Source organism: Equus quagga, chromosome 1, assembly GCF_021613505.1.
Source record: "Equus quagga isolate Etosha38 chromosome 1, UCLA_HA_Equagga_1.0, whole genome shotgun sequence".
NCBI classification, from domain to species: Eukaryota; Metazoa; Chordata; class Mammalia; order Perissodactyla; family Equidae; genus Equus; species Equus quagga.
In genome coordinates this window covers 125,381,125-125,404,027 of record NC_060267.1, presented here as the reverse complement: position 1 = coordinate 125,404,027, position 22,903 = coordinate 125,381,125, and the positions used below count along the sequence as shown (strand labels likewise).

At 41.2% G+C, this 22,903-nt stretch overlaps 1 protein-coding gene across 1 annotated transcript in view; it reads right to left on the bottom strand.

Moving 5' to 3' along the window:
* The window catches only part of CADPS (calcium dependent secretion activator), a 433,248-nt gene that overhangs the window by 135,065 nt on the left and 275,280 nt on the right, over positions 1 to 22,903 (bottom strand). Inside the window, exons 10-13 of the mRNA XM_046679760.1 lie at positions 20,879 to 20,987; positions 14,437 to 14,649; positions 9,271 to 9,282; positions 926 to 1,062 (exon numbers count right to left, since the gene is read on the bottom strand). Of these exons, the coding sequence (XP_046535716.1) occupies positions 926 to 1,062; positions 9,271 to 9,282; positions 14,437 to 14,649; positions 20,879 to 20,987 (471 nt within the window). The remainder of the gene's footprint in view (positions 1 to 925; positions 1,063 to 9,270; positions 9,283 to 14,436; positions 14,650 to 20,878; positions 20,988 to 22,903) is intronic.

The window sequence follows — 22,903 nt, the reverse complement described above, 5'->3', positions numbered from 1 at the left end:
TTAATATCACTAATATGTTAACCATAGTTAATTATATAATATTAATAATACACAGATATCAGGGATGAAGCTTTTCCTCTGTGTAAAGTCATTGCCTCATTCTCCCCCACCTTTCCCGTCTATAAAGTGGGATTAAAGCATTTACCTTTAAGAAATGAAGTAATAATGTACGGTTTACAGAAGGAAATAAATTGGATCTTTGACAGGTTTCTGGATTTAACAGTATAAAGCCCAAATGTGTCTTTAAAAATCCAATAAAGACATAATAGCAATTCCTTGAATTTAAATGATTTAGATCTAGGCTTAAAACAGGATTTCAGGAAATGTTGGTGCTCTTGCTAGAGAGCTGGACTTCCGAACATCTAAAGCACCGTAAAAAAGTCCCCCAAAGGGTGAAAATGTTTTGAATACTACAAAGAAAAAGAAGCCACCCAAACAAACCCAAACCAGGTCAGCTTATGAAAAGTGAAGCGGAGTTTATTTACAAATCATTTTAATATTCAAAACATAGACAAAAGGAACATATTCGTATCTGAGACAGGAGAACCGAGTCTTATCATCTGGAGTGGAGCGGGAGGGGGATCTTAAACTCTAAGAAACCGAGGCGATTTTTACAAGTTCTCCACAAGCAGGTGCCAAACTCGATTACCCTCTTGGGAATAGTTCTCGTGTAGCAGCTGAAAAGGGGGAAGCTCAGATAGGGCAGCTGGGGAGTTGGAGCCTTCTCTACTGATAACTTCCTCCGCTCTGTCTTCTTTCTTTGGTAAGTAAAACTATCTCAACCCAGGAAATGCAGAAACACATTTATAATTATTAAAGGGGCTCTGCAACGGAGAAAAGAGCTTCTGACAGAAAGGTAGAGAAACATTCGATTTTAAAAAATGTTATCATGTTTAAATTGCTGTAGACCAAAGAATATACTTGCCAGGCAAGAATAGGAATCATTAAGTCTGTGATCCAAAGTAAGGCGTTGCACCATCTCAAAGAGGGAAGCGTGGTCAAAGTTACAGGGGTTGGAAGAGATAAATTCATCCATGCCATGTTTTTGAGCTCTATCTGCGTCTGTTCATTTATACATGTAGAGAGAGACACAATTTAGAGAAACACATCACATTTTCTTTGACATTTCAAATACAGAGGAATTCACTAGGCATGACGAACGCTAGCTGTTTTCCCGTTGCTTCCCACCAACATCCCCAAGATATTCTTTTTACCTCCCATTGTCAACTTGCATCACTTACTGGTGAGTTTATTGCATTTAGGGAAAAATATATTGGCATCAACATGTTTATCAAATGATCACAACTCCAGTGCATTTATGTTGTTCTTTAAAAACTAAGCACACGCCGGTAACTTCGCCTGCATTTCACCAAACACTGAAAGCAGATCGGATCTTTGCTTATAAAAGCCTATTTAGCTTTTTAGGTTTTTAATAGATTCTGCCATTCCAGTGGTTATGTCTAGAGCAATTTCTCTACAATTATTGGGGTTATCTGGAAAAAGGGTTATGCTGATTTTCAGCAAAGTGACAATATTCGTATCCTCCCCTTCCAAATCCCCATGGCCAATTTGGTTTCACAAAAGGTTTGGGTCCCCGCCCTCTAAAATTAAAAAAAAATAATAACAAAAGATTTTCATTGAAACCTGGAGAATAAGTTAAATGGGAATTTAGTTTGTGATAGCCAAGAACATTGCCTTATAGTGTGCTTACTCAGTCAGCAAAGCTTATGAAAGAGAGAAATAAATTTACTCAGCGAGGGCTATGATCTGCCATTTATTGTGCATTAATAGTCTCAATGTATTCACACTTTTCCTTACAGGGTGAAGGTTGGAGGAAAAACCTCCTAAGGGCTAACTAATTAAGCTCAATATGTGTAACTAAAATACTCTATACTCAATCGGCAAAATAACTCAGAGGATTCAACCAAACAAATCCTGAAGAGGTAGGAATGAACGTCCCAGACATTACAGGAATCGGCTCACTCCACCTCATATTTACTCACTCTCTTGATGTGCAGACTGCAAAGAAAAGGAATCTTATATCAAATCAAGCAAGAACTTATGCATCCCCTTGCATGCAATACTCTTCTGGAATATGGGGACCTGCCAGGGAGCAGCGATGCTGTCAGGTCATGGGAGAAATCAATTTCTGACTTGAGAGAGTGTTTGGATAGTATTTTCATATGTGGCCTTCAGCCCAGGCAGCTTCTTTCCCCTCCATGCTTGGGGTATGGCTGAAAACTGGGGTTATGGTCGCAGTGTGACCTTAAGATGATGAATTCTCCTCAAACTATTGATTTTGTGTATCATTCAAATATAAATGCATGGTTGTCAGATTTATGCCCCTTTATTGTTAGATTTTTAAAATCTTCAGTCATTTTTTATAGAAGCAGCAAGTGGTCAGTGTTTGAACAGGATGTGTTGTTTATGCCCAAGACACACAGAAAGAATGGTTTCCAGAAGGCAAGCTGAAGAATGTGCATTTTAATAGCCAAATCGCTCCATTAGGATGATAAAACACAAGCTTTTGGAAGGGATGTCACATGTGCAGGAATTATTTTAGAGAATCTGAAAGAATCCTTTGGCTTTGTTAATTGCCTCAGATTTGTCTTCAGCAAAGTGCTTTCAATTTGAGGTTAGGCGCTTTATCTCAGAGGATTCTTTTGTTGGGTTGTTTGGTCTCCAAGCTACATTTCTCCTTTGACTCAAGATGGCTAGTAAGAGAGGTGGCCAGGAAGATGGTGCTAGGGGAAAAATGTAGCTGCTTCTAGTGTGTGTGTGTGTGTGTGTGTGTGTGTGTGTGTGTGTGTGTGTGTGTATTGCCTTTGGTCCCAGGCAAGTGTCTTAAACCTGCTCCAACTTGAGGTCTCCCTGGGCAGAATGGGCTCCCCTCCAATCCAAGAGGCACCTCTCCATCCCTTAGGACAGATTCTGCCCTGTCACCTCCATCCTGTCAGTCCAAGGTCAGTTTAATTCAGGAAAATCTAAGAGTGGGGTACACGAATTGCTCATCCTGTTTCATCTTCATAAAAAGCCTCACCCACCCCGTGCCTCCCAATTTGAACAGATAGATGAGGCATTTTGGCTAGCACTAGCTTCTTGCTCTAGGATTCTCAGAATAGGCTGCAAGCTGACAAATCGGCCACGGCCTTCTTTGCCAGATTGGCTCGGCTATTTTATTGCTCTTCAGTTACGATGGTGCAACCGGTCATTTAGCTCAGAGAGAAAGGGGCTCTTTTGTAGCTGCTAAAAATATGGCACATGTTTCAGGTCTCTTACTCTTTCTTTGTTTGTTGAACCTCTTGAAAACTTCGCGATGAACTATTTTGCCTGGCTGCCCACTCAGGAAATGGATCTGAAAAGGCGACTTGGCGCCTCTGTGGAGACCTGGATGCAGACCCACTCCCCGCCTCCTCATTCCATCACAATACAGATTCACCGTGCTAATTTTTGGCTTAGAGTAAGTCTAAAGAACAATTTCATTTTCACTTACGCTTTAAAGCAGGCTCACAGAAAAATATGCTTCAAATCAGCCTGTTTTCCTTTTCAGAAAGTTATCCTATCAACATCAAAATTCCTTTTCCCTTTCTTCCCTCTCTCTCGGTCCACACGTAGACTGAGCCTGGTTCTGATTTAGGTCTGGATTCTGGTGTGAGCTCTGTTTTCAAATGGCTGTGGGATGCTGGCTGAGTCGTTGATCTCTCTGAGCCTCAGTTTCCTTGTGTGTAAACTGAGCTGATCTTTCAGTTCCCTTTCCGCTGTCACCGTCACTTAATGATCTTTACAATCCCTTGCACACCTTCTATTCATGTGGGACGGAGCTTAATGCAGTGGGAATTGCCAGCAAATAAAACAAGCAGCCCCTGGATTTTGCTTCTACAAAATCAGCATTTACTCAGAATTAGGCTCATTATCTTAATGGTTCCAACAACTTAAGAGTGCTTAAAAGGGTGGCTGGCTCCCTTGAAATCTTTGAGAGTTTCATTGAGCTTATTATATTCAGAAAAAGAAAGAGGACTGGGAGGCCGGGAATGCTATTTTAAGGTGTCAGTGGAAGGGATATGATTTTTCAGCTCCATCCAAGCAGGGATTTTGCTATTTTTGTTCTCTGCTATATTCTCAGCATCTAGAACGGTACCTGGTACACAGCGGGCAGTCGATACATGTGTTAAAATAACGAATTTATTTCATCAAAATGCATAAATTCAATCTTTGAACAAATATTTTCTATTTCTTGATTTTACGGAATGTTGATATACCAAATTCAACGGGAACAATTTATTTTGGCTAGAATAGCAGGTGCTTAAGTGGGTGGGCTTAGGGGATCATAAAGACTGAATTTGAGGTTAGCTTTGCCATTAGTAGGTATGGGACGTGAGGCAGGTTGATTCGTGTTTCTGAGTCTCATTTTCCTCACTTGTAAGTCGAGAAGAGCATTTGAGTTTACTCTCAGAGGTTTGTTGAGAGGGTCTGATGAGAAGTACCTGCACAGCCCCTGAGCACCTGGCACATGGTGAGTGCTCAGCAAACCTGAGCAATGAACAGGCAGGCTTCTCAGTGCTCCCAAAGTCAGTTTGTTTAATGTTCTTAGGGATCCAAGGATGTTTCTACATTTATAGCTAATGTTAGTCGCTTCTCAAACCATATTGTTTCTAGGAAGCTGGGAGTCCTTCCCAATCTCTGTTTTATGCTTCTCCTCTGCCCCTGTGTAACCAATTCCTACATCCTCTCCGTGTTTTTGCTGGGTTATGTTCCAATTTCTCTGTGGTCAGAACACACACATACAACTGAATCCCTTGGTAGATAATATGTTCGTTGAGGGCAAGTTTCTGATCTGTTATTTCCCCTGCCAGCTCCCAGAGGAGCCAGGTTCTTAGGAGTTAGTTATTAACTGACTTACTCTGACACCTCGATCCCAGGAAACTTCCCAATGACTTTATTAAGGAGTCACACACATGGGGATTCAGATGGTATCTTGCAAATCCAAAAGTGGGAACATGTGCTCTTAGGGGAAAAAAATCTCATAGAAGGAAACAGAATTCTAGGTGCAGGTGTCTTTGGATACCATTCAGATTGTCTGCCTGTGTCTCCATACATGTCTAGGACCATATGCAGTACATATGTTGTCTATTTTAAAATAAAACACTGCAGTGGTCCAGCTGTTCCAAATTCTGTTTCAAAGAACTTGTGGGTGCTTCCCAAGCAACACCACATAGTCATTCTTGCACTGTCCCAGTCTGTTCTTCTGCAGTGTTGAACATTAAAAAATAAATGCTCCTCACAACCCCATTTTCCCTTGTACAAACAATTGGAATGGATTGGTTAAAGAAAAGGAAACTCCAATGTTGACATTAGCAGGGGGCAAACAGCCCAGAGCAAAAGTAGGAGAAAGGCAATTCCTGAATTCAGGACACCTTGGGATCACTTCCTTTGCCAATGTTTGGCATGTGTCAAGAGAATGAAAACGAATTTGAATTAGGTCGAGCAAAATAGAATTAGGAGGGTAAAGTGGCTGCTTAAAACTCCACTGATGCTGGGATTATCCTTTGCTTTGGGAGACACATCCCAGTGCTCTTTTTCATTGATATATGTGTTCCTTTTTGCTTTGGAAATCAAGGATTGACTGCATTTTAAAAACTGACTTCAACCCTTACCTTTTCTAGACCTGGCTGAATAGTTCCTGAAGGCCTGCTTGGTCGGCAAGGGCTCCAGATGCACTGAAAACGGCCTGCATCGTTTTAGAAATTCTGCAGGTAGGGCATAATTCAACACATCTTCCAAACAATGCTACTTGTTTTACTTCTGGGGTTTAATTCCATAAAGATTTTGAAGTCTTTTCTAGCAATGGGCAGAAGAGACTAACTTCAGACTAAGCTTCGATGAATAAAACTTATACTTAAATGGACCTAAACTACACTAAGAAACTTAAAGCACTATGAGTGGGACCCATGACACAAAAGTGGGCTGATGGACACACAGACATATGGAAGGCTGGGACACTTTCAAGTGGAAACTAATCAAAACCTTTACCTCAAGTTTGCTCAGATATCATTTTGATTTGGCATTGAAGGAATGTTGGCAAAATACCAGTTCCTAAAGTCATAGGTTTATGTGGGTTGTATACTCTCATTTAATCTACTGCATTAAAATTCAAGCGATGTTGCTAATTGACCACCCTGCCACTAATGTTGTTCTTTAATTAATCATGATGTTTGGGTTCAGTTCATGTTTGATATTCTTTTTCTTCTTCTCCCTCACAAGGGGAAAAAATATATAATATTTTTCATGATCTCTTGTCTTAATAGCAAGCACATTTATGTGATCTTGTTTCAGATATGAAAATTTTTAGATAAGTTTACAATAAGGTCTACCAAATAAATGTAATTTTCTTGGGGGGAACAATATAGCTTTCAAATTATCATTTTATTGAGATTTCCCTATTATTCTAACAACTAAGGGAATGAAGACAAAAGGTCAAATCTCTCTTTTTATTTTGTAATATTACATTTTGGAACTTTTTATAGGCTAGGGAAAAAGAAATTCTGCTGTTGAAAATGACTATGATTGTATTGTTAATAAGTTGTCTGAGCGAAGCTTCTTTCTCTAGTGAATCCCTTTTATGATAAGCTAGAGGTAGCTGTTTTATCACTGAAATTTAGAGCACAGTTATCGTTGTTGTTACTCCTGATGGATGCTAGAGGCAAGAGAATAGCTGATGTAACTCTAAAGTCATTGTGAACTCAAACTGCAAATTAAAAGGTGACTTTGTATCTTTCTTATATGGAAAATGTGTGCTTGTCATATCTGCTTGACAGTACAAGAGTGAACGTATGGTTTGGACAATAACGAACAATGACAGTAGTCAACCTCATCAGAAGACATGAAATAAAGAAATGACAATGATTGATGGCAGCTGGCTGTTTATGGATTTTTCTAGAAGAGTTTTTCTTGGCATGATCAAGTAACCAGGGGATGTTGTCCCCTGCCTAAGCTTTGCACAGCAAGCAAAAGACTGGGCTTCCTCTGCCTGCTGCCCTTGAGAAACAACTTAATTCCTCCACAGTCCCTTTGACTAAATCAAGCTAACTTGCATGGCTGTGAGAGGATGGCCTCTTCAGAAGCTACCAAGTGCCACATTGTATATTGCAGAAATCTTGAACCTGAAACTATTATAGCAATACACTCAAGGGGATAAAACACATGATGTTTATTTCAATGTTAATTTTATAATTCTTTATAAGACAGCTGCTTTGAGTAAAAATCTTAGAGATTTTGTCAATGATCTCAAAACAAATAAGTGATTTGTAATTTTTCCTGCAGTAGTTATTATATTTTCAATTAATTAATTAAGAGTACTTGATGATGCTTTTATGTTCCCTGCAACATGAACAAAAATAAATTTTCTTGAGTTGACTAATAAATAATGTATCTTACTGTAAATCACCATATGACATGAAAATACTCAGCTGATCAGTGAATAATATGTTAAATGTGTTTGAAGTAGTTAACAAAAATATAAACCTTCATTTAATATGGTCTTTAGATCATATCATGGTGTGTGGAAAATTTTGGACCTCATTGTGGGAGTCTAGTCTTTTAAGAAGTTATTTACTTTTACAATGAGAAGGAAAGTGATTTGCAGTGTGGTTTGGGGCCATGGAAATTAAGTTAATGTCGAATTAATTCTTTGATATTGCATTCCTGCAATGTAGCAACTGCAAGTTGACAATACAAGAAGATATAGCAAAAATCTCATGAGATAAAATTATAGAAAGGAATTAAGGCAAACGACTACTTGGAAATCTACTAGGATAGCAAGGCGTTGTTGTGCAAATACATGTAAATTCGCTCAGAACAAAGTTCATTCAGTCATCTCTTCATCCACCCTTCCTTTCATTCTTTAAAAAAAGTATAGCAAAATCCTAAATTCCCACTAAGTTCACATTCTATGGCAAGCTTTTAAAAATGCCTCATCAGACATTCAAAGGAAAGTAAAGTTAAATTAAGTATCTGCTTGGAGTGGCGAAAAAAAATCTGTCTGCTGGCCAGGGGCACATTTATGCAAAGTAAAAGAAAAGAGAAAGAAAGGGGAAAAGAAAGCAGATTAAAGAAAGAAACAAAAAGAATTAGAAGAAAGGACTATTATTAAACGGTCAGGAGAAATGATACAACCTACGACTTCTAAATTAGCATTCAGAATATTCAAGTACATATTTGCCTGCTCTCTTGACCAATTTTTCTAGCTCCCTCGAATGTCAAGTCTTCCCTCAGCATGTTTTTGGTGGACAGTTTTTTCCTACATGAATAAAGGAACTGTATACTCACTTTTATTAATAACTCAAGTAGTGAAGAGAAAGATTTTTTTTTTAAATTCAAGTTTCTTTTTTCTCTTACAGGTGTATTTTTAGAAAAATTAATACAAATACAAACGATGCCAAAAAAGTTATTGTTGTCATTGTTCTTGGGGGAGTAGCAGAGAGACATTTGAGACCAGAGGTCAAAACCCTCCATGGCATTGTGAGATTGTGAATCCAAAGCTTTTGTGAATAAGCTACATGGACTCAATCATGTCCTGAATTTCCTGTTTTTGTGTGTGGCGGTCCCATGTATTAGAGCTCTCCTTTTAAAAGTAATCCTCTATTGGGTCTCACTTACAGCATATCCTCAAGCCAGGTAGAATGAATTCTTTAGTGTTCAGATAATGCATTTATTTTATTAACCGTATTCTGTAATTTCTTGAAGTCTTGCTCAGTTAACATCTTTGGGTTTCCTACCCTACCTTTCTATTTGTTAAGGTATCCATGGTTACCACACCTTTGGGACATGACCATTCTAATCTTTGGAATGGGAGAGGAAAAACAACAACAACGCATTATCAGAGTGCAAAATGATCTGTTTTCAGGCATTAAGCAGTCAGGTAGCTGTGAATTCCATGAAACAAAGGCATTATTTGCCATTTCGTTGTAATGTTAATTAATATTCTTGGAATGAAAAAAATTAGGAGATGTTACTGGTTGGCTTTACTCAGAGGATCATTTGATGCCAATATGAAAGCCAAGGAGAGGAGGCAATTATGCACACATCACATGCATCCTAGTTTCAGTATGGAAGCTTACATTTCAAACCTAAGGTCAGGAAAATAACATGAAAAGTTTTACTACAAAGTCTAGACATGAGGAAGATTTAAGAGGAGAGGGAGGAAGCACATTGCAGGTGTCAGATAATCTAGTCTGATTATCTGAGCTGTGCTAGCTATGGGGGAACACTTACCCTTCAGTCCAGCTAGAAGTTAGCAGGGTAAGAAGGAACAAACCAGAATAACATAAAGACTAGCAACAAGGCTCAGGAAAGCAGACAGGAATCGAACCTAGCAGCTAAAGTTCTTGGGTTCGAGCAAAGATTGAACAAGGAAACTTAAATGAAACAAAACAAAACCAAAACCAAAATCAACCCCCCAAACCAACAGTAACCAAGACCCCCCTAACTGTTGAAAACTGTTCAGGTGGTAGCAAAAAGAGAACAATTCTCAAAAACATCCAACTTTGGGGATCTATGATGTGATTAACAGTTATTAGTTGAGAAACAGACATTAAAATGAGACTCATTGCAGGTGATATATCAAATAATCATTGACCAAATAGCAAAACTTAAAATACCCCTTCCCCCCACTCCAAATGAGAACAGAGGTACTGATTGGACTAGGACCAAGGGTCTCAACGAGAGGCCACGTGGCATAATAAATCGTGGCGACTCTCAACTACAGATTTGGACATCGTTTCCAAGGTAAGCAACATTGGCCTTAAAAATTGGAAAATTGAAAGTATTTGTTTAAAAAAGTTGTATAGGTAGGCACTGACAATATTTTCAAGTTTTCACCAAAAAAAGGGAAAAAATTAAATCAACAACAACACACACCTAAAAAACCACAAAAGAACATAAGTTTTAAAGTTTGGTGGAACCCTCCCCAAATCATTGTAGAGTCACATAGAAACGAATGAATAGCAGGATCTATTTTTTGTTTGTTTGGTTTTACAATTCCATATAAATACTCCACTCCACTCTTTCTTAGACGTGTCTTTTCATTTTGAAATTGAGCTTTTGAAATCCAAGAAATAAAAGCTGCACCCAGAAGTCTGTTACACTGAATTTAGAAAGACTCAAATAAACTCACAATTACTCCCAAGCTTCCCAAGCTGTAAAATATTCCATTCTCAAGGTCCCCTTGAGCAGACAGCGACATGACAAGACTGGAGTGTTTATTTTTCTCTACCCAAAAAACCTCTCCCATTTCTCTGTAGTTTCCCTTTGCCATGGAAATACTAATAAACTGATTGCAAAGCTGACTCATTGAGAAGTTGTTAAAAATTATTCACTTGCGAGAATGGCAAATATTCAAAAACAGGATTTCATGAGATACGTACAGAATTAAGTTTTTGAAAATGACCCTTACCTTTTGGAAGTCAAGGTAACCTTTTTAAAATGCAATACTTGACTTCGTTTTTACTCTTTTTGTTAGAGAATCGTGGTGGACTTAATGTTTGCGATGTGACAATGAAAACAAATCAATGTATAGACTGAGAACCGAAGGGAAGTGAGGGATCAAAGTTTGTTATTTATTACTATGTTGTGATTGTTTTTTATATTTCTAGAACCTTGCTTTGTAGTATCAGGTGACCAAGCTATCCCAGTTTGCTCAGGACTGAGGGCTTTCTGGGGACACAGGACGTGCAGTACTAAAACCAGGGAAGTCACAGGCAAATCTGAATGAGGTGGTCACCCTAAGTATGAACCGACACTGTAAGTTTGATTGAGTTACCATATAGAAGGCCTCATCTGTTTAATCGTGGTAGTTTGAACTCAACAAATTAAATACAGCTGTGAACTAACTGTGCCATAAGCACCATTCTGTGGCAGACTCCACCAAAAATTATGATATACTCCCTTCCCCCCAGCCATTTTTTGGTTGTTAGGCATAACTACTCAGGGACACCACAGAATGTAAAATTCCTGGTTCCTTTTTTGATCTTTCTCATCATTTTTCCATATCCCTAACTGCAAATGATCAGGTGCAGAAGGTTGGGTTGGTTAAAATCGACTGGTTTCTTCTCCTGGTTTCTAAATTACTGGAAGAGAAATCTCACTTGCTGGCACGCTGGCTGCAGTTTTTATTAAGTGCCTAAACTAGCAATAGATAGAATCTGGAGCAATATTGAGGCTCTGTTTCAGGGGTAGTAAAGTAACCATGGGATTATTGGGTTCAACACTATTGGATTGAAGCTCTGGGTAAGGATTGTCATTTATTACAGGATTATGGTATACAGTTGTGCAGACTGGGTACTGCACAACTCAACCAGGCATCATTCCCATTTTTGTCTATGTGAAAAGTGCCTCCTGCAGTGCACAATCTGCAGAACTGAAAGTGGTGGCCTTGGTCTTGTAGAATCTGGTAGGTGTACCAGGGCCTCACACTCTCTGGAGAACCTCTGTTCCTGGGTAGTGATTAAGGAGACAATAGAGAAGAAGGTGGCTCCACCACGAGGTACTGGTAAATCCCAGAGGCATGAATGATCTGACCGTCTCAGTCATCTCTACCTCACACGCTCTCTATGGATAGTATCACTCATACTCCAAATTCTAACCCCTAGAATTTTGCTTTGGACACCCCATTTAATAAAAGTTCCCTATGTCAATCAGGGTAGTGACATACATCCAGCTTGAGTGTACTCAACTGACTCTTCCTGTTGATGGCTAATGACTGGTATTTTAATTTCATAGCTAAATGAATCCTGTCCACAGAGAAAAATCTAAATCAAGAGCGCTTATGTATTTCCATGAAGAGACATCCATCCCCTCTTCAGCAGCCTCTATCAGTAGTCTCCTTTTTGTTTTTTTGCTGAGGAAGATTCACCCTGTGCTAACATCTCCTGATAATCTTCCTCTTTTTGTATGTGAGCTGCCACCACAGCATAGTCAAGTGGTATAGGTCCATGCCTGGGAACCAAACCTGGGCCGCCAAAGTGGAGTGTGCCAAACTTAACCACTAGGTCACTGAGGCTGGCCCAGTAGTCTCCATTTTTTAATCAGTGTCTGGTCTCCATTTAATTTTACCCCTGAATGTCCTTCCTCTTCTCTATACTACTGAGGAAAAAGTGGGGCCAATCACAAGCTGCATAGTAATTTCTTAATCTGGGCAGATGGTCGGACAGAGACACTGAATGTGAGCTGAAATGACTTCAGAGGAAATGGAGATTTTTTGGAAATAAGACTAGTATTTTCAAATACCACCTGAGACATGTTTTATGAGGTTGATTTGGATGGTGATTATAATTAGGAAATTTTCCCCCTGATACACAGATCCATTTCAGAGGGATATGATAGGAGGTATTGTTTCCAAATTTATTAAAAAGGAGCCTTTCAGGCAAGGTGAATGGCAAGATTCCATCACAGAATTATTTTTTTTAAAAAATTAAATAAATACAGTCATGTGTCACTTAACGATGGGGATACGTTCTGAGAAATGCATCGTCAGGCGATTTCATTGCTGTGCAAACATCACCAAGTATACACACACAAACCTAGATGGTATAGCCTACTACACACCTAGGCTCTATGGTACTAGTCTTATAGGACCGCTGTCACATATGCGGTTCTGTCATTCACTGCAATGTTGTTATGTGGCAAATGACTGTATTGGGTATGCTTTATCTCAACCAATGACTAAACCATTAGAAAAGAGATGTTGCCTTCTTTCTTTATTGCTCTCAAATAAACCCACATGCCACAAATGTTAGAGAAAACAAGAAGAGTGGGAACTTGGTGGCTGTGGTCAGGAAGGCTGTCCCTTTTCCCCTGAGTCCCTCCTCAACCCCTTCCTCATTCTTTCAGGGCTTTCTGTGTGGAAACCCATGGTAATTGCATGATTGTCTACAACGTTCCAGAGGGAATGCATCTTGCCATTCACCTTGCCTGAAAGGCTCCTTTTTAATAAATTTGGAAACCATCAGTACTGGTCAGGAATTCCTGGGAGATCCTGATGGACAGTATCACCCCAAAGAGTTTTTCCCCATCAGCAAGGGTGTTACAGGGTTTAAAATATAGTCTGGTTAGACAGAAATGGACATGGCAGTGGAATTCATTGAAAAGAGAATTTACCTCTGTTTAGTTGCTGTAGCTACAAAGCTACATCCATCTCCATATTTTGTTTAAGAGAAGCAGGAGAGAGGCCATGTGAAAGCACTGTGTTAAGGTCAGGTTTCTGCTGCGCGGTCTTTGTACTTGCTTTCCCTTCTGCTGCAGTTCTCCTTCTGCAGATATTTGCGGGGCCAACTCCCTATGATTTGGGCTTAAGCTCAGATCATCTGTCTAATATCCCCTCTCCCCACTCAGCGACCATTGCAAGACATTCTTTATGGTGTTTCTCAATATCTGAAACTTTCTCTTTCACTTGTTGACTTGTTTGCTGCACCACTGGGGTGCAGGTGTCCTGAGAGCAGGGACCTCGTCTGCCCTCTTCCTCAGTGTGTCTCATAGCCTAGAGAGTTGCTCAATGAACTAGACTGAATGAGTGGGTTCCATGCTAAAGTAAGGAACCACCATGATTACTGCTAAAAATTATTTGTCCTTGAGTTATCGCTAATTGACTTGATGTTCAGTCTGAGGCAATGTCTCTATTTAGGGTTAATGTTTGTAACTAAAATGAATGACGTTATTGGATGCTTTATGTTTCCCTTTTCTTCATGTTAGCAAGTGTCTCCAAGGATATGCTAGCTTTCACCTTACATTGTGTCCCAAAGTGTTGGGAGATAAAAACCGTCCTAGGTAGGAAGAAGACGTGGCAAAGGGGCCAGAAATTCAAACAGACACAGAGATAAGATGAGAAGAAACTGGAATATGATTAAGAAGATGGTTTCGTATTGGGTCCTGGTATTTTAGCTCAGAGTGGGATTTTAGGTAGCATGTGAGTTCTTTTGTTTTTTGTTTTTTTCCCACTACATGTGATAATGCCATCATTTATTTTTAAATCGTTCAAGTTGCAGATTTAAATTTATTTCACATCAAGCCCTATTTTAAAATTACTTTTAATAGGAAGAAACGAGGCAAGGACATACATAATCTACTATATTTGAAGGACTCAAACAAATATATGTCTGGCTGTGAATTCCAAACTTTCGCCAAAACCAAGAGAGCAAAATCCACCTAAATTATACTTTCCTTTGTTTAGTCCTTGGGGGAAAATGTCAAGTATTGCACTTTAAAATTACTTGCATCTAACATTTTTGTCCCAACTTTTCCCCTCTGAATTCACTATTTTTTTTTTTTAGCAAACACGATTTTATGAATCCTTAATATATAAAAGCAACTAGATTTTCTAATTCAATTTTGGAAGAGTTACTTTACTCTACAGAGCTATTTCTAAGAAATGGCATATTTACTTACAAAATTGGGAGATGGGGGCATCCAGCTGAGGCACATTCCCTCCCTTGGCGTTGAGTTTCTGGACTTGGGTCGGGGGCACCGGCTTGTGTGACTGCCCGGTGGCCCGATACATGGCCTGGACCCACAAGATGCGATCTTGCTCGTCATCACTTGCAAATATCACTGTGTCTCCTTCTTTGACTGCATTGAAGAAGGCTCGGCCACCCTCCAAACCTAGAATAAAAGGGAATAAAAACTACTAAGCTGAGCAGCAATGTTCTCGGCAGGACTGAGCCCTGAGAAAGGTGGTTTCTGCTGCCTTTCCTTGGGCAGGAGAAGGGAGGAGCAATTTATCTGACTCTAGGATGGAAAGTCTGATACCCACTCTGATCCACAGAGTGGAGCCATGATGTGATAAAAGGCCTTTTGAGCCTGGCTCTTGTTTCTGTCTTTGTCTTGCTGGGGACAGAACTGTCCGCCAGGCTGCTACTGGCTAGGTAAACATCTGCCTATAAACATACTATTATTTTTCTCATCTTTAAAAACAAACAACAGCAACAAAAACATCACTTGACCCTACCTCTCCCTTCAGCTACTGTTCTACTGTTCTTCTCTCTACGATATAAGGGGAATCTCTGCCAGGGCTTCTCAAATTTTAGTGCACATGTGAATCTCCTGGGCATCTTGTTAAATTGCAGCTTCTGATTCAGTATGCCTGGGGTAGAGCCTGAGATCCCGCACTTCTAACAAGCTCCCAAGTGATGCAGATGGTGCTGGTCTGAGGACCACGCTTCAAGTAGCAAGGGTCTCTCTCCTCCTATTCTGCCTTAAAGCTCTTTCAATCAGGCTGCTTGCCCCACTGACACCTGTTAAGGTCACCAATGACTTCTACGTTGCTGACTCCAAAGATCAATTCAAGTCTCCGTTTGATTCGATCCATTGACCTATCAGCAGCATCTAACACTCTACTCTCTTTGAAATACTTTCTTCACTTGGCTCCAGGTCACATGACTCCCTCCTCCCTCCCTGGCTGCTGCTTGTCACTCTTGTATGCTGGTTCTTCCTCCTTCTCCTGACCTTTGAAGGTTGTAGCATCCTGGCGTTCCATCCTTGGACCTCTTCTCTTCCTCATCTACACCCTCTCCCCCAGTGATGCCATCCGGTCTTAAACACCACGAATCTGCTCATGCTCCCTACATTCCTATCTCCACCCTGGACCTCTACCTTGAACTGCAAACCTGAATATCTAATGGTTTTCCTGACTTCTCCACATGGATATCTGATAGACACCCCAAGCTTATCATATCTGACACTGAACTCCTGGTCTTTCTCTCAAACTCCTCTCCATCTCAGTAAAGCTGAGCTCATCACTCTAGTTGTTCAAGTCCACAACCTTAGGGTCCTTTTTGACTCCTCACTTTCTCTCACTACCCATCCAATGGAATTCTGATGGCTCTGCTTTCAGGACATAATACCAGAATTTGAACCCTTCTTCTACCTCCAGGCATTCCTATCACGGGGTTATTTTAGCAGCCTCCTGTCTGATCTGTCTGCCTCCATGCTCACTTTCTATAGTAGATTCTCAACATGGTAGCCAGAGTAATTTCTTTAGCACAAGAATCAGGTCATGTCACTCCCCTGCTCAAAACCTGCCAGTGGCTCCTCACGAAATAGTCAGAGGAAAAGTCAAGGTTTTGACAAGGCCTGCAAGGCCCCACATGAATTGACCCTCCACTACTTCTACCCTCATCTCCTCTTTCTACTCTCTCTCCCTAGTGTGTACATACATGCACTTCACAGTAGCCACACTGGCTCTTGCTGTTCCTTGAACACTCCAGGTACGTTCTCACCTCAGGACTTTTGCACTTGCTGTCCCCTGTGCCTAGAATGCTCTTCTTCCAGATATCCACATGATTCACATCCTCACCTCCTTCGTGTCTGCTCACACATCACCTTCTTGTGGAGTCCTTCCCTGACCTCCACCTTTCGTTCCCCATCTCTCTTATCTTGCTTACTTTCTATCCATAGCTCTTATCACCTTCTAACAAACTATATAATTTACTTTACTTCATGAGGACGGGCAGTTTTTGTCAGTTTGGTTCACTGCTGTATCCCTGGTACCTAGCCTAGTGCACGGCATTTAGCAGGGGTTTAGCAAATGCTTGTTGAATGGCTGAATGCTATACAGACCCATCTCTCTTCATAGGCAGTTCTCTAGGTTAAAATGTACAGAGAGGAAGATGGAAGCTTCTCTTTGGGCTCAGGCCAAAGCTACATCATATCTGTCAACATATTCCAAAAGCCTGTATTTTGGGGTTACTAGGTACTCTCTGGCCAGAAACAAAGCTTCACATCTTTATCAGGTCCCTCATCATTCTCTCAGTTATCAGTCAAATATTGAGAGGAGAAGGAGTGGGATGATTAGCATCCCCAAATTTTCAACAAGGTCCAGTCACTAACCTGTTTGACATTTGGCATTAGAAATCAATTGTGGTGACCTTAGTCTCCACGTGCTGATAATATTAATTCAGGAGTCTATTCCAAAAGAGTGGGTGTGTGTTATTGTTTCACACAGAATTGCCAGGAAGTCTAGAACAGCTACTTCGTATAAACAGCTGCTTCTTGATATGGAGGGTCTAGCGGTACAGCATTTTAAATAAAAGCTTTCTGGTGGTTATGATTATGAGAGGATATTTTGCCTAATTTCTTAGGAAAGGTTTTAAAATGTGTGATTTGGGTAGGGAAATGTGCAGTTAGCAAGCTGGGAAAACCTGAAGAAACAAATGGATGGCATGATAAGAAGGAAAGTTCTGGAGGGAAAAGGAGGAAGAAGAAGAGCTCTGAGGGATGCTTTAAGCCCTGAAAAGTGAGCACTAAGGAGCTAATAGGAAGAGTGGGTCAATAGACCTTCTGTAGTCTAGCTTCATGGGAACCTTTGGGATCAGCTACTTTGATACTGCCAGTGAATGCCAGGCTCAACATCTCTGGGTGGGTACCATCCCTTGCCTCACCCCTGCCCACTCCCCCAGGGCCTGCAGCTGGGACTGGGGATGCTGTGTTCCTGGAGCTACTGTCAGAAAGTCAGTTCATGGGGTTGCTTCAGAAAGTGAAAGGTAGAGATAGAAAGATGCTAAGAAGTTTTCAAATGTTTATTTAGTCCTCCCAACAGCCCTATGAAATAAGTACTATTATTCTCATTTTATAAATGAGGAAACTGAGTCACAGAGAAGGTGGTAACTAACCCACGAACACAGAGTAGGATTGGAAGCATCGTTCTAACCCCCGCTGTCTGGCTCCAGAGCTGATGACCATCGAAACCACTGTGCTACACTCCTGCAGAGCATGGAACAGCATGGCCCGGCACACGGTAACAGCTCTCTGAGGGTTAGTCATTAACACCTTAATAAAGCCTAATCAAGGGGTGAGCGGGAGGCAAAGAGACACATCTAAAGCAGCAGAAGCCATGGTAATGACAGCAGAGGAGAGTAACAGAGCCTTTTCAGAAAGTGCGGGAGACCAAGGACACACCTATGAGAGCAAGAAGAGAGCAGAGCAACTCAGCTGAGAGGAAAACAAGGGAGGAGAAAGCAAAGTGGACAGTGACGCATGCTTCAAGGTAGCAGGGTCTCAGACAAGGCAGCAATGCTAGGAACCAAGTCTGCAGAATACGATGTGTGACAGTGCACAGGCTCTCCATCAAGAAAGCGGAGCACAGCCCCACAGGGATGACCTGGCAAGAACAAGGGGACATGTCTGGGAATGGACAGAGGCAGACCAGGCAAGGAATGTTGGCCAGCTCCCTGGAGGGGGGAGGAATTGCTGTTTCAACAACCTGCATGGACATAGTTGACATAGTCGATTCATAATGGTAAAGTTGTCTAAGATATAATGTAGTCATTTAAATTGTGTAAGTGAACTATTTTGAGTGAATATCTTTTTATTTAAAGCCTTAATTACTTAATCCAGTGGGAAGTGAGAGATTGTCACATACTTTCCAAACCATACCGAGGGGAAGGGAAAGTGAAACAGTTTCATTTTTATCTTAAAATGAGTTGCCTGTAGGTAAAACTTACATACAATTATTTACCAATTCCCTAAATTAACATTGCAAAGACCCTAAACAGGTAGAGTGGTGGATTTAGTACAATTGCTTGTATCTAGGTGACCATTTGGATCCCAGGCTGGCACAAAGGCAAGGACATCCATGGCTGCGAGGCTACCTACCTCATAAACATTTCCACCAGGGGGTTCCATTGACAACCCGGACAAAGCTAGCACAGGAGGGGCAAGATGGACTCAGAAGTCCTTCTCCATTTGCACACTCACCTCTCAGGGAGCCGTTGGGGAGACTCCTCAAGTCTCTGAAGACATTGGCTAAACTGTGCATTGCTTCCATCTCCAGCTGGCAAACTTTACCGCACAGGAGAATCTCCCACCAAGCTTATTTAACTAGGAGGATTCTGCCCTGCCCCTTCTGCTTCCTGGGTTAGGAGCAGGGTCCAGGAACTTCTATTTTGAACAAGCACTCTTTAAGAAATTCTGAGTTAGACTTTTCTTATGACAATCGGGAGTATTTTAATCTCCATTTTCAATCAAACGTTACTTTGGAAATAAATAGGACTTGGCACATGGAAAAGCAGAGAAGAAGCTGCTTGTTATTCTCAAGAACATAATCAATTTACTTTTCATTTACATCTTTGGTAAAGGAATTCGTAGATGCTATCCCACGGGATCAATGTGAAATAAAGGAAAGGAGCTTTCATAATATACATGCACAGTTACTCCTCTTGCATAGAGAGAACAGCTTTTTCCCGCTCCTGTCCTCCCTGCCATAGGAAGAGAATTCTGCTTTCATATGATAAAATAACAGCTCGAGCTTTGCTAGAGCTGTACACACAGCTATGTTTTACTATAAGTACCAAAGGGTGACATGGGTTAGACCCTGAGTCCCAGCTCTTTTTCCTCCTTTACAAGGCGAGATGGTAATCCTGGTCCTGTCTACTTGGTGGGATTCAGTAAGGTCCACATGCAATCATGTAGAGGAAAGGAGGAGTGAACAGGCTTAAAAGGAATTTCTGTCATACAATGGTATTGTTTTTCCTTCTCCTATTCTTCAGCTTCCCACTTTAAAACGCAGGTCTAGGAAAGCGGAATCTATTTCTCTGAAGAGAACTCAATGCTTTGAGAAGAATGCAAACCATCACAGAACACCCTGAAGGGTGTTTTATTAATGCAGGAGCCACATCCTTTCAATGAGATGTTGCATGAAATTATTTCGAACTTGTAAGCTCTATTTATTATGAAGGATTTCCAGGCAGAGCCTTTAATTCACGCCTTACATGGTCAGCTTTGTATCACGGTCTGGCAGGATGCTAATTACCTGTGGAAGTCCAAGGGGCTGGTCCAAGTCACTCAGGGCTGAGATTCCGGAGATGCTAATTTTCCTGAGTGGGCTGGGCCTTAGGCCTCCTCTGCCCCACCTTTTCAGGTTAACACTCCGTCTTCTCTCAAACTCTGTTTTTCTTTTATGTGTATTTTGTTGCATGTGGAAGAGCAATATGGGAGTAGAAAAAAAGGTTTTGGGCCAAATAATGCAGTATGGTTGGAAATGCTTCCCTTGTGCAGATTTGGCATAAAAATAAACTTCTCTGGGAGAGGGCTGTTGGTGCTTGTTGTTCATTAATATGCTGAAATGATTTCGCACCCCCCCCTCCCATTTTGAAGGTTCTTTGAGGCTGATTTCTATTCATTTTTTTCTGGGAAAAAGATAAGATCGGTGGAGGGGAGAGGTGTGAGGGGGCAGGATATAGAACTCATGCAATGTAGAACTTATGAGGAATACTACCATTTGTGTGGGTCTCTTAGTTACATAAGGCTTAGGAGCTCGGATGTCTATGCTTGTGGACTGGTGTCTTCTTAGGAAAAAAGACTTTTGGGGGGCATTTCTTATCAGGTGCCATCAGCTAACCTTGAATTGTAGTTAGTGGATATGGACATACAGGGCGGGCTCATTTGGACTGGAGACAAAATACGTACCTGCCAAGCTCAGATATCACCGATGAAAAACAACACACACTAACACTCCACACACACACACGCACACACACACACACACGTGGTCCTTGGTGTACATACAGAACTTCTTTTCCAGGAGTTTCTTTTTCAGTATTCTAGGGTGGGGCATATACTTGATGTGGGCACAGCTATGTTAAAGAAAAATGTATTATATTTTCATTTGGGTTTTACTAGGATCCCTTGAGTAAAACCGAAGCCCTTGGTTGGGATGGTATTTACTCAGCCAGGATAGAAATTCCATAAGATCAGGGACTGTGGTCATCTGTGAAGCCCCGGTAACTTGGCTTCATGCCTAGCATGGGGTAAGTGCCCAGCAAATACTAGCTGTGTGTGGATTTGGAAAGGGGGGGAGTTTTGTGAGTTCATGGCCTTTAGGATGAGTGGGTACCTGGCTGGGGGTCGGTGTAATCCACAGTGTAGCCATCCAGCTGCAGAAGTTCCTGAGGCTCCGCCTTTTTCTCCCGATAACTGCACATGGCAAACGTGTACTGACTGACCTGGGAAGGAAAAGCACAGACTGTGAAGTTGGTCCCTAAGAGCCCATCTTCCCTGAAGAAACCCTCCCATTCAACCAGATCCCTTTCCCTGAGGCCCTGCACCCAGGAGCTGGGTTCACATTGAGTTTGGCCACCTCTAAACTGTGTGACTTTGAGCAAGTTCCTTAACCTCTCTGGTCCTCTGGTACCTCATCTGCAGACTGGATATTATCTGCAAACCTACCTCCTCACTGGCTTATTGTAAGGAGTGAATGAGCTCACAGGTGGAATGCGCTTAGACTCTTTTCCTGGCACTTGGTAAGTGCTGGATAAAAGTTAGCTATTATCATTATTGCTGCTGTTTTAATTGGTTTAAATTACATGAAATCGCCATTTTTGTAGGTCAAAACTGATGGAATAATGGCATACTTGTGGGTTCTACCTAATATGACCATGTCTTTGTCTGAGACTGCCACACTCACAGACACAGCACAGGCTTTTTGCTCAGAAGTTGAGACTAGCCATTTATTAATTTATGCCCTGTTTTTTTTTTTTTTTTTTTTAGCATTTTATCCCTTGCAGGCCAATTCTCAGCATCAAGCATACACTTTATTTTCCCCCCTCTCTTCTCCTGCTGAAGGAGTGCTTTTGGTTGCTTTGAAAAGTCTTCTCTTCATCTCAGACAAGTGCAGGAATGACATGCTGTCACAAGCAATGAGTGCTTGATCGCTAGGTGCCAGTCATAGTAGAGCCATCCTCAGCCCCTAATGGCACAGCCGTTGTCACTGGTGCCGCCCTGAATACCAGTACGCACATCCATGCCAGAGCCAGGTGTGTGCTCCGCAGCTGCAGGCCGGCCTGCAGGACCCTGTCGTCATGGTGCATCTAGATGCAGCATCGATACTTAGCATTTCTACATCTGGCTTGTCTGCAAGGAGCCCAGGGGAGAGCAAGCATCCTTCAGGCTTCGGGCTAAAAGCTCATGGGCATATTTACCATCCACGGATGTCAAATGTCTTGGCGAAGGAGTGCCACATCCCTCATCTCTTAGTTCCCTTTATTACAAATGACATTTTCTAAGTGAACTTTGATCCTTGCTAGGGACATTTTTAGTTTCCTTCTCCATGGTGAAATTTGTCTTTTTTTTTTTTTTTTTTTTATGGCCATAAGAAATTGGCACTCTCAAGTCCTGCATGTATTTCCTGTGCTGTCAGTGGCCTGAACATCCCAGCGGCGAGATAAAGGGAGTTCAGGGGAGAATGTTTTACTGGTTGGTTTATCTATTGCTGCCCTCTGTTGGTTCCTGATGAAAACTTTCTGCCTGACTTGGGTTTCTTTATAATGCACATGCTTTGTAGAACCTGCTCCTTAAATTACAAGACCTTGATGGGCGTCAACGGAAACATAAGGTCAGATCACTGAGTACTTTCATAAGTGGACACGTATTATTCTTTGCAATAAGTACAACAACCAATGACATACTCTTTTCCTAAAAAGGAAGGTTAACAGTGAGTGCAAGCTTGGAAGTCACATAGGCCTGGGGCCCCATCTCAGCTCTGATAAGCTGTCACCTATCTGAGTCTCAGAGTTCTCAACTGTAGTTTACCTGTATTTTATTGTTGCTGGGGGATTAACTGAGCAGTGGAGGGCTGCACACAGCATGCATGACACTCACCTCGCAAATAATATATGCAGTTATTTAAGCAGTTTCCTCGCATGTGGCACTACTATTGTAATATAGAGTAGCTGAGTAGGTGTGTTTGCCTACTAGATTATAAATCCTTTGAAGGCAGACCTAGGGAGTCATACATCTTGGTTATACGCCCCTCTCCATAAGCAAAATCTACCTTATAATGGGATTTCACTAATTGAGTCCAATTGGTTCTACAAAGTTGAGTATGTAGAACCCAATAAAAAGAGGTTTTCTCCCAAATTTA